The sequence below is a fragment of the Bufo gargarizans genome, chromosome 7 (assembly GCF_014858855.1).
Source record: "Bufo gargarizans isolate SCDJY-AF-19 chromosome 7, ASM1485885v1, whole genome shotgun sequence".
NCBI lineage: Eukaryota > Metazoa > Chordata > Amphibia > Anura > Bufonidae > Bufo > Bufo gargarizans.
This window is the reverse complement of record NC_058086.1, coordinates 168,434,795-168,448,311: the sequence shown is the minus strand read 5'-3', so window position 1 is coordinate 168,448,311 and position 13,517 is coordinate 168,434,795. Positions and strand designations below refer to the sequence as shown.

Sequence of the window (13,517 nt, the reverse complement as noted above, 5' to 3'; positions counted from 1 at the left end):
AACTAACAGAAAATCTTTTTGGTGACAGATCTTTAGTGTGGTCAGCTGCACAGCGTGATCCGGGCGATTGTTTTGTATTCCGTACATACAGTCCCACGAGATCGGCTAATCTCGTATATGTAGAGCTTTAGGATTTGTTTTGACTGCGTCGAGCCCTGTGCTTGGCGTATACACCAGGAATAGCCCCCAGTATAGACGTCACACGTATCCATATTGCTCCGTTCTCCTGGCCTCCAATGGGCTCCCTGATGTATACCTCCAGCGATGGGCTCAGCGTGCGTACAGCCGCACTCATCCACTCAATTCCACATATATGTGGGGAACGTGTGCAGGCTTAAAAGGGTTCCCTGGAGTAGAGATATTGATAACCTATCCCCCTTATCAGATTGGTGGGGGCCCGACACCCAGCACCCCCACCCATCCTGGTGTGATGGCCGTGCCTGCAGCTCACCTCCTATTCAAACCAATGGAGGCTGAACTTCAGTACGCCAGCACCAGAGACTGAACAGTGGACGGAGCCTTCTGCTTCCACTCCATACACTGGAGCCGGCCCCAAACAGTGGTCATTGAAGAGCTAATGAGCAATCCTCATCAATACCAGACTGCTGGGGGTCCGATACCACTAACCCTAAGGACTGGTTATCAATACCCGACCGCCGGGGTCCGACACCCGGTACCACCAATCCTCAGGAGAGGTCATTAGTGCCAAACTGCTGGGGGTTCAACACCCAATACCACCGCCAATCCTCAGGACTGGTCATTAATACCAGACTGCTGGGGGTCCGATACCACTAACCCTAAGGACTGGTTATCAATACCCGACCGCCGGGGTCCGACACCCGGTACCACCAATCCTCAGGAGAGGTCATTAGTGCCAAACTGCTGGGGGTTCAACACCCAATACCACCGCCAATCCTCAGGACTGGTCATTAATACCAGACTGCTGGGGGTCCGATACCACTAACCCTAAGGACTGGTTATCAATACCAGACTGCTGGGGGTCCAATACCACTAACTCTAAGGACTGGTTATCAATACCAGACTGCTGGGGGTCCGAAAGCCAGTACCACCGCCAATCCTCAGGACAGGTCATCAATACCAGACTGCTGGGGGTCCGATACCACTAACCCTAAGGACTGGTTATCAGTACCCGACCGCCGGGAGTCCGACAGCCAGTACCACCACCAATCTTCAGGACTGGTCATCAATACCCGACCGCTGGTACCACCACCAATCCTCAGGACGTGTCATCAATACCCGACCGCTGGGGGTCCGACAGCCAGTACCACCGCCAATCCTCAGGACAGGTCATCAATACCAGACTGCTGGGGGTCCGACAGCCAGTACCACCGCCAATCCTCAGGACAGGTCATCAATACCAGACTGCTGGGGGTCCTACAGCCAGTACCACCAATCCTCAGGACAGGTCATCAATACCAGACTGCTGGGGGTCCGACAGCCGGTACCACCACCAATCCTCAGGGCTGGTCATCAATACCAGACTGCTGGGGTCCGACAGCCGGTACCACCACCAATCCTCAGGGCTGGTCATCAATACCAGACTGCTGGGGTCCGACATCCAGTACCACCACCAATCCTCAGGGCTGGTCATATATCTGTGGCCCGGAATACCTCTTCAATGTCTCCACAGACCATGTGACCAGAACGGCGTCACTTTGATATACGTTTGGCTGGTTTACATCTGGATCTCTGGATTCTTTACTGATTGTCACCAGTGCAGCTCACCACAAAAAGATCAGAACTTGAAATAAATGTCCTCTCTTTAGACAACCCCTCTAAAATGATACAACTGTCTGCCTGTAGCCGCCACTAGGGGGCGCTCACTGCATACGGGTGACGTTCAGCAGCCTGCAGGGGCCAAGAAGATATCAATGACTTTATTTACTTGCACAATGACAGCCAGAATGAGATGTGGTTGCTATAGTTACGCTTGCTGCTGTCTATAGTGGTGTTGCCCATAGCAACCAATCAGATAATTGCTTTCAGTTTGCAACCTGAGAGCTGTTGTCTGATTGGATGCCCCATTAATGACAGGCAACCAATCAGATCCAAGAAGCGTGACAATGAAAGCAATGATCTGATTGGTTGCTACGGGTGACAGCAGTGACAGCCCGCGCTTTGTAGTTTCCGCTCTGTGCTATTAGGAAACCATCCAAGGCGTTGAATCTTACTTTCGTTTTCCTACCCACCGACACATCTCGTTATCAGCGTGCGCTTCTCAACCAATCATAACCGAGCGTCCCTAATCAGCCAATGGCAGAGTGGAAGGAAAAAAGGACACGTATTATGACCAATCAGCAAGCGGCAGAGGGGAGGGGTCGAGCTGCTATTCAGCCAATCGTATTCGTATCCAGGCGTGCTGCGGGTCAGTGCCAGTGGCGAACGGCAGGACCGAGGAGGACTGAGAGCGCGGGGCCGACGTGAGGGCGGTAAGTGCGCGGGAGGCTGCGGAGGGCGCGGGCTGTTACCCCGGGGGGTGCATAGTGTGTCAGGGGCCCCGGGTCAGACAACCCCCCTATATAACGGTTACAGCTCTATATTTACTGTGCACCTTCCAGAGTCTTCAGTATTTATTGGAGAATTGCATGAATAGCAATCCCCTCCAGCCAGAGGCTCCTGGGAGTCCACATCGCCCATGGCTTCCATGTAGTTGTCGGGGAGTCTGCCCCTAATGAGTGGACATTATGGAATTGCCAGTCATGCAATTGTCTAATGCATAATGATGGGGTTAAATACAAGTGCATTTGACTGGTGAGCGCCAAATGAACAGGTCACAGCTGGGGCTTGTGGTGCCACGTAACCTGCATCTGTATGGCGGTCAGGAACCAGCTCTGTGGCCGCTTACATGGGGCTGCTGCAGCGTACGACAGCTCTGCAATCTCCTGCAGACTGACAGACCCATGTAAACAACCAGGAGGCGATCGGATACCGATGACCTGGCCTAAGGAAGTACGGAGGAGACCTCTGGGGCGAAGGGGCAGCATGGACGCCCCCCTTGTTCAGCTGCTGGATGTGATCTTCGGATTGGTTTATATTGCGGTTCTTTTCGCTTGCAGACGTCATGGCGGACAGGAGTGCGAGTGCTTCACGGAAGCACAAATGGCTGAGTCCCCCCGAGATGTCTCCGAACAAATACCTGAGAAGCAGCGAGTCTCGGAGAGTCAGTCACAGCAGAGACCGCGATGCCGAAAGTCCCAGCCCCTCACAGGAGCGGCGGGTGACGTTCTACCCCCGGGAGAGTACGCCCAGGCGCAGGCTGGATGTCGGCGCCGGTGTCCGCTCCACCGTGAGAGCCAGGAGCAGACAGAAGGACGGACAGCAAACCCACAGCCCGGACCCCCCGGCAGAGACCCCAGGAGAGGCGCGAAGGAAAGAGGTACTGTAATAACACTCGGCGGCAGGTGAGCGGTGACGCGATCGTTCCAGAGCGCAGGTGGAGCGGCTTTTATATTCCAGCCTGGAGGAATGAGACCTGTAATTTAAAGGGGCATTCCGATTAGATTAAGTTATCACCTATCCGCAGGATAGTCTAGTGCAGCGCTCGCCTAGCTCCGGAAATCCCGTAGAAACAAATGGAGCGGCCAGCCGCATGTGCATTCAGCCGATCCACTAATTTCAGGGGGATACAGGGCCCCCTTCCTTCTCATTATTGGTGGGGGTTCTAGCAGTAGGACCACCACCAATCTAAGAGTTATCCTGTGGATAGGTGCTACCTTAATCGAACCAGAATGCCCCTTTAAGTGGTTGCTAAGGGCAACACCACTGATGAATTTGAAGATATACAAACCTGACCCCACCCCCACCATTGACCCTCCAGGGTTAGAAGCCCTCCATATGTGCACCTCCTTCGCCAATCTGTTTTTAGAGGAGGTCACATGACATTCAGGAAGAGCCCTGTCCGTAGGTCAGTCGTTTCTCACTTGCGCCCACCTACGACTTTGTTGCGCCATGTATCCGCATCCTAAGTATTTTCTGTCCAGCTAGATACAGGCGGAGTGCCTCTGCCCCGACAGATCTGCTCAGGACGCTCCGTAGATTACATTTTCTTTTCCAGCGTGATCATCAGGAGGAGAGGACTAACGACCCTGATGCAAGACCTAGCAAGGACGAGAAGAGACCCCCAAGAACCGCTGTGCCGTCGTCCCTCTTATTCAAGAGAGCTTTCAGTGACATCCTGGGGACGCCCTGCAGACCCCGGAGATCGCTGGACAGTGAGACAAGATGTTTCCAGGAAGGAAAGCAAGTGGAGAAAAGAAGTCACTCTGACCCAGAGGAGTCCCCCCTTACAAGCCGAACCCCGAAACCCACTGAGAGGAAAGACCGGAGGAGCGAGGGCGTCAAGAGAACCCCCAGCCCAAAACGAATTGTCGCAAGCGTGATTACCAAACGAGAGGCCGGCGTGCTGCCGGAGACCCCCCGACTTGTGTTTGTAGATTACGATTCCAGTGAAGACGTGGATACGGTAAGTCCTGAAATCCGGCAGCTCTGGGGTCTTTTCTAGGTCTGCAAGGCCGACTGCACAGGGGTCAACGATTGGGTCACCGGGGAACCTAGTAGGACCCGTCGCCTCTCCTGACAATATCTACTTGCATTCCCCATGTAATAGCAGTTATATAAATCTGTTATTCCGTACCTCTATTATTCCCACTAGAAGATGAGTAATTGCCATCTGGGTGTTACCTGACACTATCCAGTCAGTGCTGCCAGTGTCGGGCCCCTTTCACACGAGCGAGTGCCACGTATTGGACTCCAGCGTGAGTATACGGCAGCAGCCGTCCCGACTAGGGATGAGCGAATCGACTTCGATTGAAACATCTGAAGTCGATTTGCATAAAACTTTGTTAAATACTGTACGGAGTGAACGCTCCGTACAGTATTAGAATGTATTGGCTCAGATGAGCCGAAAGTCTCGCGAGACTTCGGGTAATAACTTCAAAAATTTTATTTCTACTGTTGGGGTTCCGTTCCAAGGTACCAACTTCCACAGGTGTCATTGTACTCAGCCCTACCCAGAAGTATGCCTGGTGTAATGGGGTTGATCCTGCTGACACTCTACGCAGTGAACACACAATGACGATTGTATCTCTGCCTTCTACAGACAGATCTTGCAGATAAGGAGCCTTCAGTCGGCAGTGATTTCTCTGACGTAGAAGACATGGGATCGCTGGCCAGGTTTTCTCAGGACGATGTGGTTTCGCCCTGCTGTTCTATTCCAGATGACGACGCAAAACCTTCCACTTACCAATATGAGAGCCCATTCAGCCATCGCGCTAAGCAGTCCCCGAGCAGTCCCATGTACAGACCACTGGCAGAGCACAACACCTGGCGTCAGGCAGTGCAGGACAGCAGCATCATGTCAGAACCCTCCCTGCTGGACAGCGACTGCGAGAGCCCCCGAGACAAGAGCCACAAGAGGACCGCTTTCAGCCCCCCGTGGTCATTCGGTAACAGAACCAAATCCACTAGACGGTCTTTAGAGATTGTTCCTTCTTCGAGCGCGGACTCCAAGTCCCAAGACGAGGGCTTCATAGACACGCACTGCCACCTGGACATGCTGTTCGCCAGACTGTCGCACCGCAGTTCCTTTGCAGATCTCAGGAGTCAGTATGCTTCCACCTTCCCCCAGGAGTTTCGCGGCTGCATTACTGATTACTGTGACCCCCGCACTCTGAAGAGGCTGCCGTGGCAGCAGGTGCTGGACGAGGACTTGGTCTGGGGGGCTTTCGGCTGTCACCCCCACTTTGCTCAGTATTACAATAACCAGCAGCATGAAGACATGATGATGGCGCTACGGCACCCCAAAGCCATCGCCTTCGGAGAGATGGGTCTGGATTATTCACATAAATGTTCCACTAGCATTCCCGACCAGATGACGGTGAGAAAAATAGCTTTTGTGCAGATTCTTATCGAGACTGTGCCGTAACCCGTATTGTCGGCCGCCTTATGGGAAGATCCTAAAATGGGGGAGAGCTGAGTGACATAAGGACACCATCGGCCCCCCTAGGAGTTGTCCTCCAGCCTTCCGGGTAATGCATGGATTATGGGTGACAGTAAACTCTGAGGACATCTCTGCTTGCTGTCATTCACTAGGAACTTTTAAATTTATTTTTTTCCAGAGAGTGAAATTTTCATCCTGGTGAGGCGATGGACACCGAGGTGCACGGCTCGTATTATCCATGACACAACCCCTGATATCTGTGTTGTACGTGCGCTTGTGTGTCCATGACACAGCCCCTGATAACTGTGCTGTACGTGCGCCTGTGTGTCCATGACACAGCCCCTGATAACTGCACTGTACCGAGCCGTGCGCCTGTGTGTCCATGACGCAGCCCCTGATAACTGTGCTGTACGTGCGCCTGTGTGTCCATGACGCAGCCCCTGATAACTGTGCTGTACGTGCGCCTGTGTGTCCATGACACAGCCCCTGATAACTGTGCTGTACGTGCGCCTGTGTGTCCATGACACAGCCCCTGATAACTGTGCTGTACGTGCGCCTGTGTGTCCATGACACAGCCCCTGATAACTGTGCTGTACGTGCACCTGTGTGTCCATGACACAGCCCCTGATAACTGCTGTACGTGCGCCTGTGTGTCCATGACACAGCCCCTGATAACTGCGCTGTACCGAGCCGTGCGCCTGTGTGTCCATGACACAGCCCCTGATAACTGCACTGTACCGAGCCGTGCGCCTGTGTGTCCATGACGCAGCCCCTGATAACTGCACTGTACCGAGCCGTGCGTCTGTGTGTCCATGACGCAGCCCCTGATAACTGCACTGTACCGAGCCGTGCGTCTGTGTGTCCATGACACAGCCCCTGATAACTGCACTGTACCGAGCCGTGCGCCTGTGTGTCCATGACACAGCCTCTGATAACTGTGCTGTACGTGCACCTGTGTGTCCATGACACAGCCCCTGATAACTGTGCTGTACGTGCACCTGTGTGTCCATGACACAGCCTCTGATAACTGTGCTGTACGTGCACCTGTGTGTCCATGACACAGCCCCTGATAACTGTGCTGTACGTGCACCTGTGTGTCCATGACACAGCCCCTGATAACTGCACTGTACCGAGCCGTGCGCCTGTGTGTCCATGACGCAGCCCCTGATAATTGTGCTGTACATGCGCCTGTGTGTCCATGACACAGCCCCTGATAATTGTGCTGTACATGCGCCTGTGTGTCCATGACGCAGCCCCTGATAATTGTGCTGTACATGCGCCTGTGTGTCCATGACGCAGCCCCTGATAATTGTGCTGTACATGCGCCTGTGTGTCCATGACACAGCCCCTGATAATTGTGCTGTACCGAGCCGTGCGCCTGTGTGTCCATGACGCAGCCCCTGATAATTGTGCTGTACATGCGCCTGTGTGTCCATGACACAGCCCCTGATAATTGTGCTGTACCGAGCCGTGCGCCTGTGTGTCCATGACGCAGCCCCTGATAATTGTGCTGTACATGCGCCTGTGTGTCCATGACACAGCCCCTGATAATTGTGCTGTACCGAGCCGTGCGCCTGTGTGTCCATGACGCAGCCCCTGATAGCTGCCCTGTACATAGCCAAGAACCTGTGTGTCCATGACACGACCAAGACCCTTGAAGGTAAACATTAAAGGTTTCTATTAAATGACAGCAAGCAGAGATCTTAACCAGGAGAAATTGATACAGTTCTATTTCAAATTGTAAGGCTTTCCACTATACAATGAAGAACCTTTATTTGCAGAATAGGAATACCCCTTTAACCACCTCCCGTCCGCCCGTTGACTATAAACGTTCGGGAGGTGGTTCTCTATCTCTGAATGGACGTTTCTGAACTTGTATTCAGTGTATTTTCCCTGTAATGGGCTACTATTTCCGCCCCAGTTACAGGGCGGAATACAGAATGCTTAGTACAATAGCGCTGGAGGGGTTAAAAAATAATAATTTAACTCACCTTAATCCACTTGATCGCGCAGCCGGCTGCGCGATCAAGTGGATTAAGGTGAGTTAAATTATTATTTTTTAACCCCTCCAGCGCTATTGTACTGTGCATTCGGTATTCAGAATGCTATTATTTTCGGTTATAAGGGAAAATAATACAATCTACCGAACACCGATCCCAAGCCCGAACTTCTGTGAAGAAGTTTGGGTACCAAACATGCTGATTTTTCTCACGTGCATGCAAAACGCATTACAATGTTTTGCACTCGCACTGAAAAATTGCGCATGTTCCCGCAACGCCCGTCTGAAAGAGGCCTAAGAATTGCTTCTAAAATTCTAAGCCTTCTAACGTCCTGAAAAGATAAAATGACATTTACAAAATGATGCCGACATAAAGTAGACATATGGGGAATGTTAAGTAATAGATATTTATCATTTTCTGTTTTAAAAGCAGAGAAATTTTGAAAATTGCACATTTTCTAACTTTTTGGTAATTCTCCCCCCCCCCCCCCATAAATAAAGGTGAAATATATTGACTGAGATTTATGACTGTCATGAAGTACAATGTGTCACGGGACAGCAATCTCAGAATGGCTGGATAAGTAAAAGCGTTCCAAAGTTATTACCACATAAAGGGACACAAAATTAGGCCTGGTCAGGAAGGGGGCAAGTGGCCTGGATGTGAAGTGGTTAATAAATTAGAATAGAGAACAACTGTATGACTTGTGGAGGATTTTAGGGGCAGACAGGTTGCTATGGGTTACAAAATTTAGTTTGCCATTTTCGGTGCATTTTTCTATCAGGTTTACTAGTGACATTGCTCTAATTTCCACATGGGAAGGTATTCGAGAAGCAACTGAAGCTGGTGGTGCCTTTAGGAAAGCCGCTGGTCATCCATTGCCGGGATGCAGACGAAGACTTGTTTAAAATCATGAAAAAATGGCTTCCCCGGGACTACAAGATCCACCGGTGAGCTACGTGGCCGCGTCCGATCTGACTGTGCACACAGCGCAGCTCCCCGGTAACCTCTCCTCTGCTGCAGGCACTGCTTTACCGGCAAGTACGAGGTCATCGAGCCCTTTCTGAAGGAGTTTCCAAACATGGCTGTGGGCTTTACCGCCGTCTTGACGTATCCTTCCGCTGTGGAAGCGCGCAATGCAGTGACCAAAATCCCCTTGGACAGGCTGATTGTGGAGACGGACGCCCCGTTTTTCCTTCCTAAACAGGTAACTGTAGAGAAGTGCAGGGAGCTGCAAAATAGTGATGAGCGAAGCGCGCTTTAGATCTTCGGATTAATACTGTACGGAGATCCATCTCTGTACAGTATTAGAATGTATGGGCTCCGATGAGCCGAAGTAAGTTATTCGCGAAGTCGCACGTGACTTTAAAAATCAACTACCGAAGTTATTCAACAAAGTGGAAAAAACTTTAAAACGTTAAACCGAACTCGGCTTCGGTTCCAACTAGTACCTCGTTTTCCCCTTTAAAAAAAATGACTACTGGAGTTATTCAACGAGGTCTTGCGCGACTTCGCGAATAACTAACCTTGGCTCAACGGAGCCCATACATTCTAATACTGTACAGTAGTATTCCGAAGTTTTGAACAAAGCGACTTCAGATGTAGCATCCGAAGCCCGGGTCTCCTATTGCTTCTGTGACTACGGGGAGTGAGGTCACTATGGGCGGCACATGATTACATCACATAGGTAAACAATATAAGGCTACTTTCACCCTCGCGTTTGGTGCGGATCCGTCATGGATCTGCACAAACGCTTCTGTTCAGATAATACAATCGTCTGCGTCCGTTCAGAACGGATCCGTTTGTATTATCTGTAACATAGCCAAAATGGATCCGTCTTGAACACCATTGAAAGTCAATGGAGGAGGGATCCGTTTTCTATTGTGCCAGTGAAAACGGATTCGTCCCCATTGACTTGCATTGTGTGTCAGGACGGATCCGTTTTCCTCCATCGTCAGGTGGACACCAAAACGCTGCTTACAGCGTTTTGGTGTCCGCCTTTAAAGCGGAATGGAGACTGATCGGAGGCAAACTGATGCATTCTGAGCGGATCCTTTAACATTCAGAATACATTAGGTCAAAAATTGATCCGTTTTGGACCGCTGAGCCCTGAACGGATCTCACAAACGAAAAGCCAAGACGCCAGTGTGAAAGTAGCTTAAAGGGAACCCGTCACCGGGATTTTGGGTATAGAGCTGAGGACATGGGTTTCTAGATGGCCGCTAGTAGATCCGCAGTACCCAGTCCCCATAGCTCTGTGTGCTTTTATTGTGTAAAAAAAACACAACGATTTGATACATATGCAAATTACGTGACTCATCTCATGTTAATTTGCATATGTATCAAATCGTGTTTGTTTTTTTTTTTTTTTTTTACACAATAAAAGCACACAGAGCTATGGGGATTGGGTATTGCGGATGTGCTAGCGGCCATCTAGAAACCCATGTCCTCAGCTCTATACACAAAATCCCGGTGACAGGTTCCCTTTTAAGTAGTGCAGCTATCGATTATTTTAGTAATCAATTTAATCGAGTACTCCTAATAAGAAAAAACTATTTAAATGCCACCAGCTTCTCCTCCCAGTGCCACCAGCTTCTCCTCCCAGTGCCATCAGCTCTCCCTCCAATGCCACCAGCTGCCCCCATTGCCATCAGTTCCTCCACTCCCCCTCCTAGCCATCAGTGCCCAGCCGCAGGGCTAGTGAACTAATATACTTACCTTTCCTGTAGTGGTGCTGCTGACACTCCAGAGATCTTCCATCCTCTTCTTCACGCGCTGCACTGGGACCTAATGTCACATAGTGCGCGCTTACGTGCATGATCACCTGATGCTATGTCCTGAAGATGTGTGTAGATCAGGATCCAGTGCGGCAGGCGGGTGACCGCGGAGCATGAGTAATAGGAAGCTCTTCACTCGCGCTCCGTGGTCACATGACACAAACGAATCCTTGATGCAAAAAATGTGCATCGAGGATTTTCCTGTGTTGAATTAATCAATTAAGGCCCCTTTCACACGAGCGAGTTTTCCGCGTGGGTGCAATGCATGACATCAACGCATAGCCCCCGCACTGAAGCCTGACCCATTCATTTCAATGGGTCTGTGTACATGCATTTTTTATTTTTTTTCTTTCACGCATCAGTTCTGCGTTGTGTGAAAAACGCAGCATGTTCTATATTCAGCGTTTTTCATGCAGCCCTGGCTCCATAGCATTGCTGCGGTTTTACCTCCGTCTAAAATTCCAGAACACATGCCGGCATTTTTTCCCATTGACATGTATTAATGCTGGATCCGGCCCCAAGTGTTCCGGCAAAACAGATCCAGCATTGCAGTCTGCACATTCTCAGACCGTAAAAAATGTGGGAAAATAAATAAAAGCCGGATCCGTTTTTTTCGGATGACACCGGATCCTGATCCGTCTGACAAATGCCATCAGTTGGTATACGTTTTGATGGATCCAGCAGGTAGTTCCGGCGATGGAACTGCCTGCCGGAATCCTCTGCTGCAAGTGTGAACGTACCCTAATCGTTTCAGCCCTCGGCGCAGTGATGGGGGAGAAGAAGCATCCATTAAAGGGGTTGTTACTTCTGGGACCTGATCTTATCCAAGAATGGGCTCTGTCATAAATGGAGGGCACGCTGCACAGCGTCCTCTCTGGGGGACTTCCGAAAACATCTCATCTAGTGTGCTTGAATGTTTTTATAGAGGTCCCATGGTGGTGAATGGAAGGCGGCTGCGCATGTGCGGCTTGCTATATCCATTCACTTCAGGGTCCTGTTCTTGAGATGGGTGCGGGTCCCATTTCCCACAGAAGGTACAGCAGGTATCTCCCCATTGAAATGGACGTGCACATTCAGATAACAGGTAATCATTTTGCACGGTCGACTGTGCAGGTGTTGTTTGTAGTCTGTTACCATGGAAACATCGGCATGTTTTGCACAGGTGATTTCACGCGACTGTAATACTTGTGTTTTTTTATTATTATTTTTTTTAGGTGCCTAAACGGATTTGTAAATTTGCACACCCCGGTCTGGCCTTACACACAGTTCACGAAATCGCCAGGCTCCGAAACGTACCTGTGAAAACCGTCATGTCGAAGTTACGGGAGAACACTTACCGCATCTACAGCGTATAAGACGCTTCCAGCTGCCGCCTTATTTTAATTAAACGTCTGACTTTTCTCTGGAAACCAGAGAGGGAAATCTCCCGTCGGTATCATTTCTGGTCTCTGTTCTTTTAAGTGTTGGTCTTGTCTGTTGACATGATGAGATGTTTTAATATTTTAGGTTTGGTTTTTTCGTTTTACATTCATGTTATTAAAGACCATTTCGCCATTTATAAACGTGTTAAGATGGATGAATATAATAACCAGATATCAGTGATCTTTCCTTTCACATGTTAGTAAAAGAGGGTGGGGCTGTGACAACCTGCTCTTTAGGCCTCATGCACACGACCGTTGTGTGCATCCGCATCCGTTCCGTCATTTTTCTCAGTTTAGCAGAGGTCCCATTCATTTCTATGGAGCTGTGAAAAAACACTGATAGTCCTCCGTTTTTTTTTCTCCGCGTCTGTGATTCCAGTCTGTCAAAAAAATATAACCTGTCCTATTCTTGTCAGTGGAAAACGGAGGACGGACCCATTCAAGTCAATGGGTCTGTAAAAAAAAAACGGATGCACAACTGGTATGTCATCCCTTTTCTACAAGACCTCGGTGCAAAAAAATTACACTTTTCATTAACCTTCCTTTTTTTCCCTGTCAGACAAAAAAAAAGGAAGACACAAGGAAACACAACTGAAGCAAAATCGGACACGGACCACTGAAGCCAAATCACTGACGGTGAAAAAACACTGTTGTGTGCATGAGGCCTTACAGGCACATTCCATTGCTGTGGTGTCCATTAGGCAGAAGACCGGGAGGAGGGGACGGTGCTGCTTGATTTTGCATGCTGTGAGAATGGAGGAGAGTGATGCAGCTGATTACTGGAGGAAGGGAGGAAGGGATGCAGGTGCAGCGGTTTATGATTCAGTGTCTGATGCTGGATGCAGGGCGCGCCGGCAGTTGGAGTTGTTTTTTTCTTTAGTTCTGCATGCTGGGGGGAGGGATGCAGCTTCATTCTATGTCGACATGCTGTGAGGAGGGGGATGCAGCTGCCCTTTCTTTTTTTATGTGGCACAGAGGACACGGATGCAGCTGTAGCTTCATTCAGTGCCTCAGCATGCATGCAGTGAGAGGGGAGGAAGGGGTTCCAGCTGCTTCTTCAGTGTGTCTCTGTCACGGCTGAGGATGGGGGAAACCCTCAGCCGTGCGATGCCACGTGATGTAAGTCGCTGCTCGGCCAGGACAACAGAATAAGGGAGCAGGTCACCTCCTATAGCATCCCTAATCTGACCCTGACTCCTAGCTGCATGAGCCGACCTTGATGGTAGGAGGACTCCTGCTCAGGAACCTCGGATCCCTACTCACCCTCCGCCAATCCCTGAACTAGGAGCTGGGTAGACCACCTGTTCCTCCTGGATGCGGAGAAACAGGAGTCTAAACTGGCTGAGCTGCAAGGGGATATAAA

General features: G+C 50.3%; 1 protein-coding gene across 1 annotated transcript; it reads left to right on the top strand.

The window, feature by feature from the left end:
- The first annotated feature begins 2,359 nt into the window (after positions 1-2,359).
- On the top strand, positions 2,360-12,289 carry TATDN2 (TatD DNase domain containing 2). The gene is made up of 7 exons (XM_044300864.1): positions 2,360-2,450; positions 3,078-3,397; positions 4,076-4,483; positions 5,120-5,896; positions 8,779-8,906; positions 8,980-9,163; positions 11,948-12,289. Exons 2-7 carry the CDS (start codon positions 3,083-3,085, stop codon positions 12,086-12,088), a joined length of 1,953 nt encoding a protein of 650 aa, XP_044156799.1. The 5' UTR covers positions 2,360-2,450; positions 3,078-3,082; the 3' UTR covers positions 12,089-12,289.
- The last annotated feature ends 1,228 nt before the right edge of the window (positions 12,290-13,517 follow it).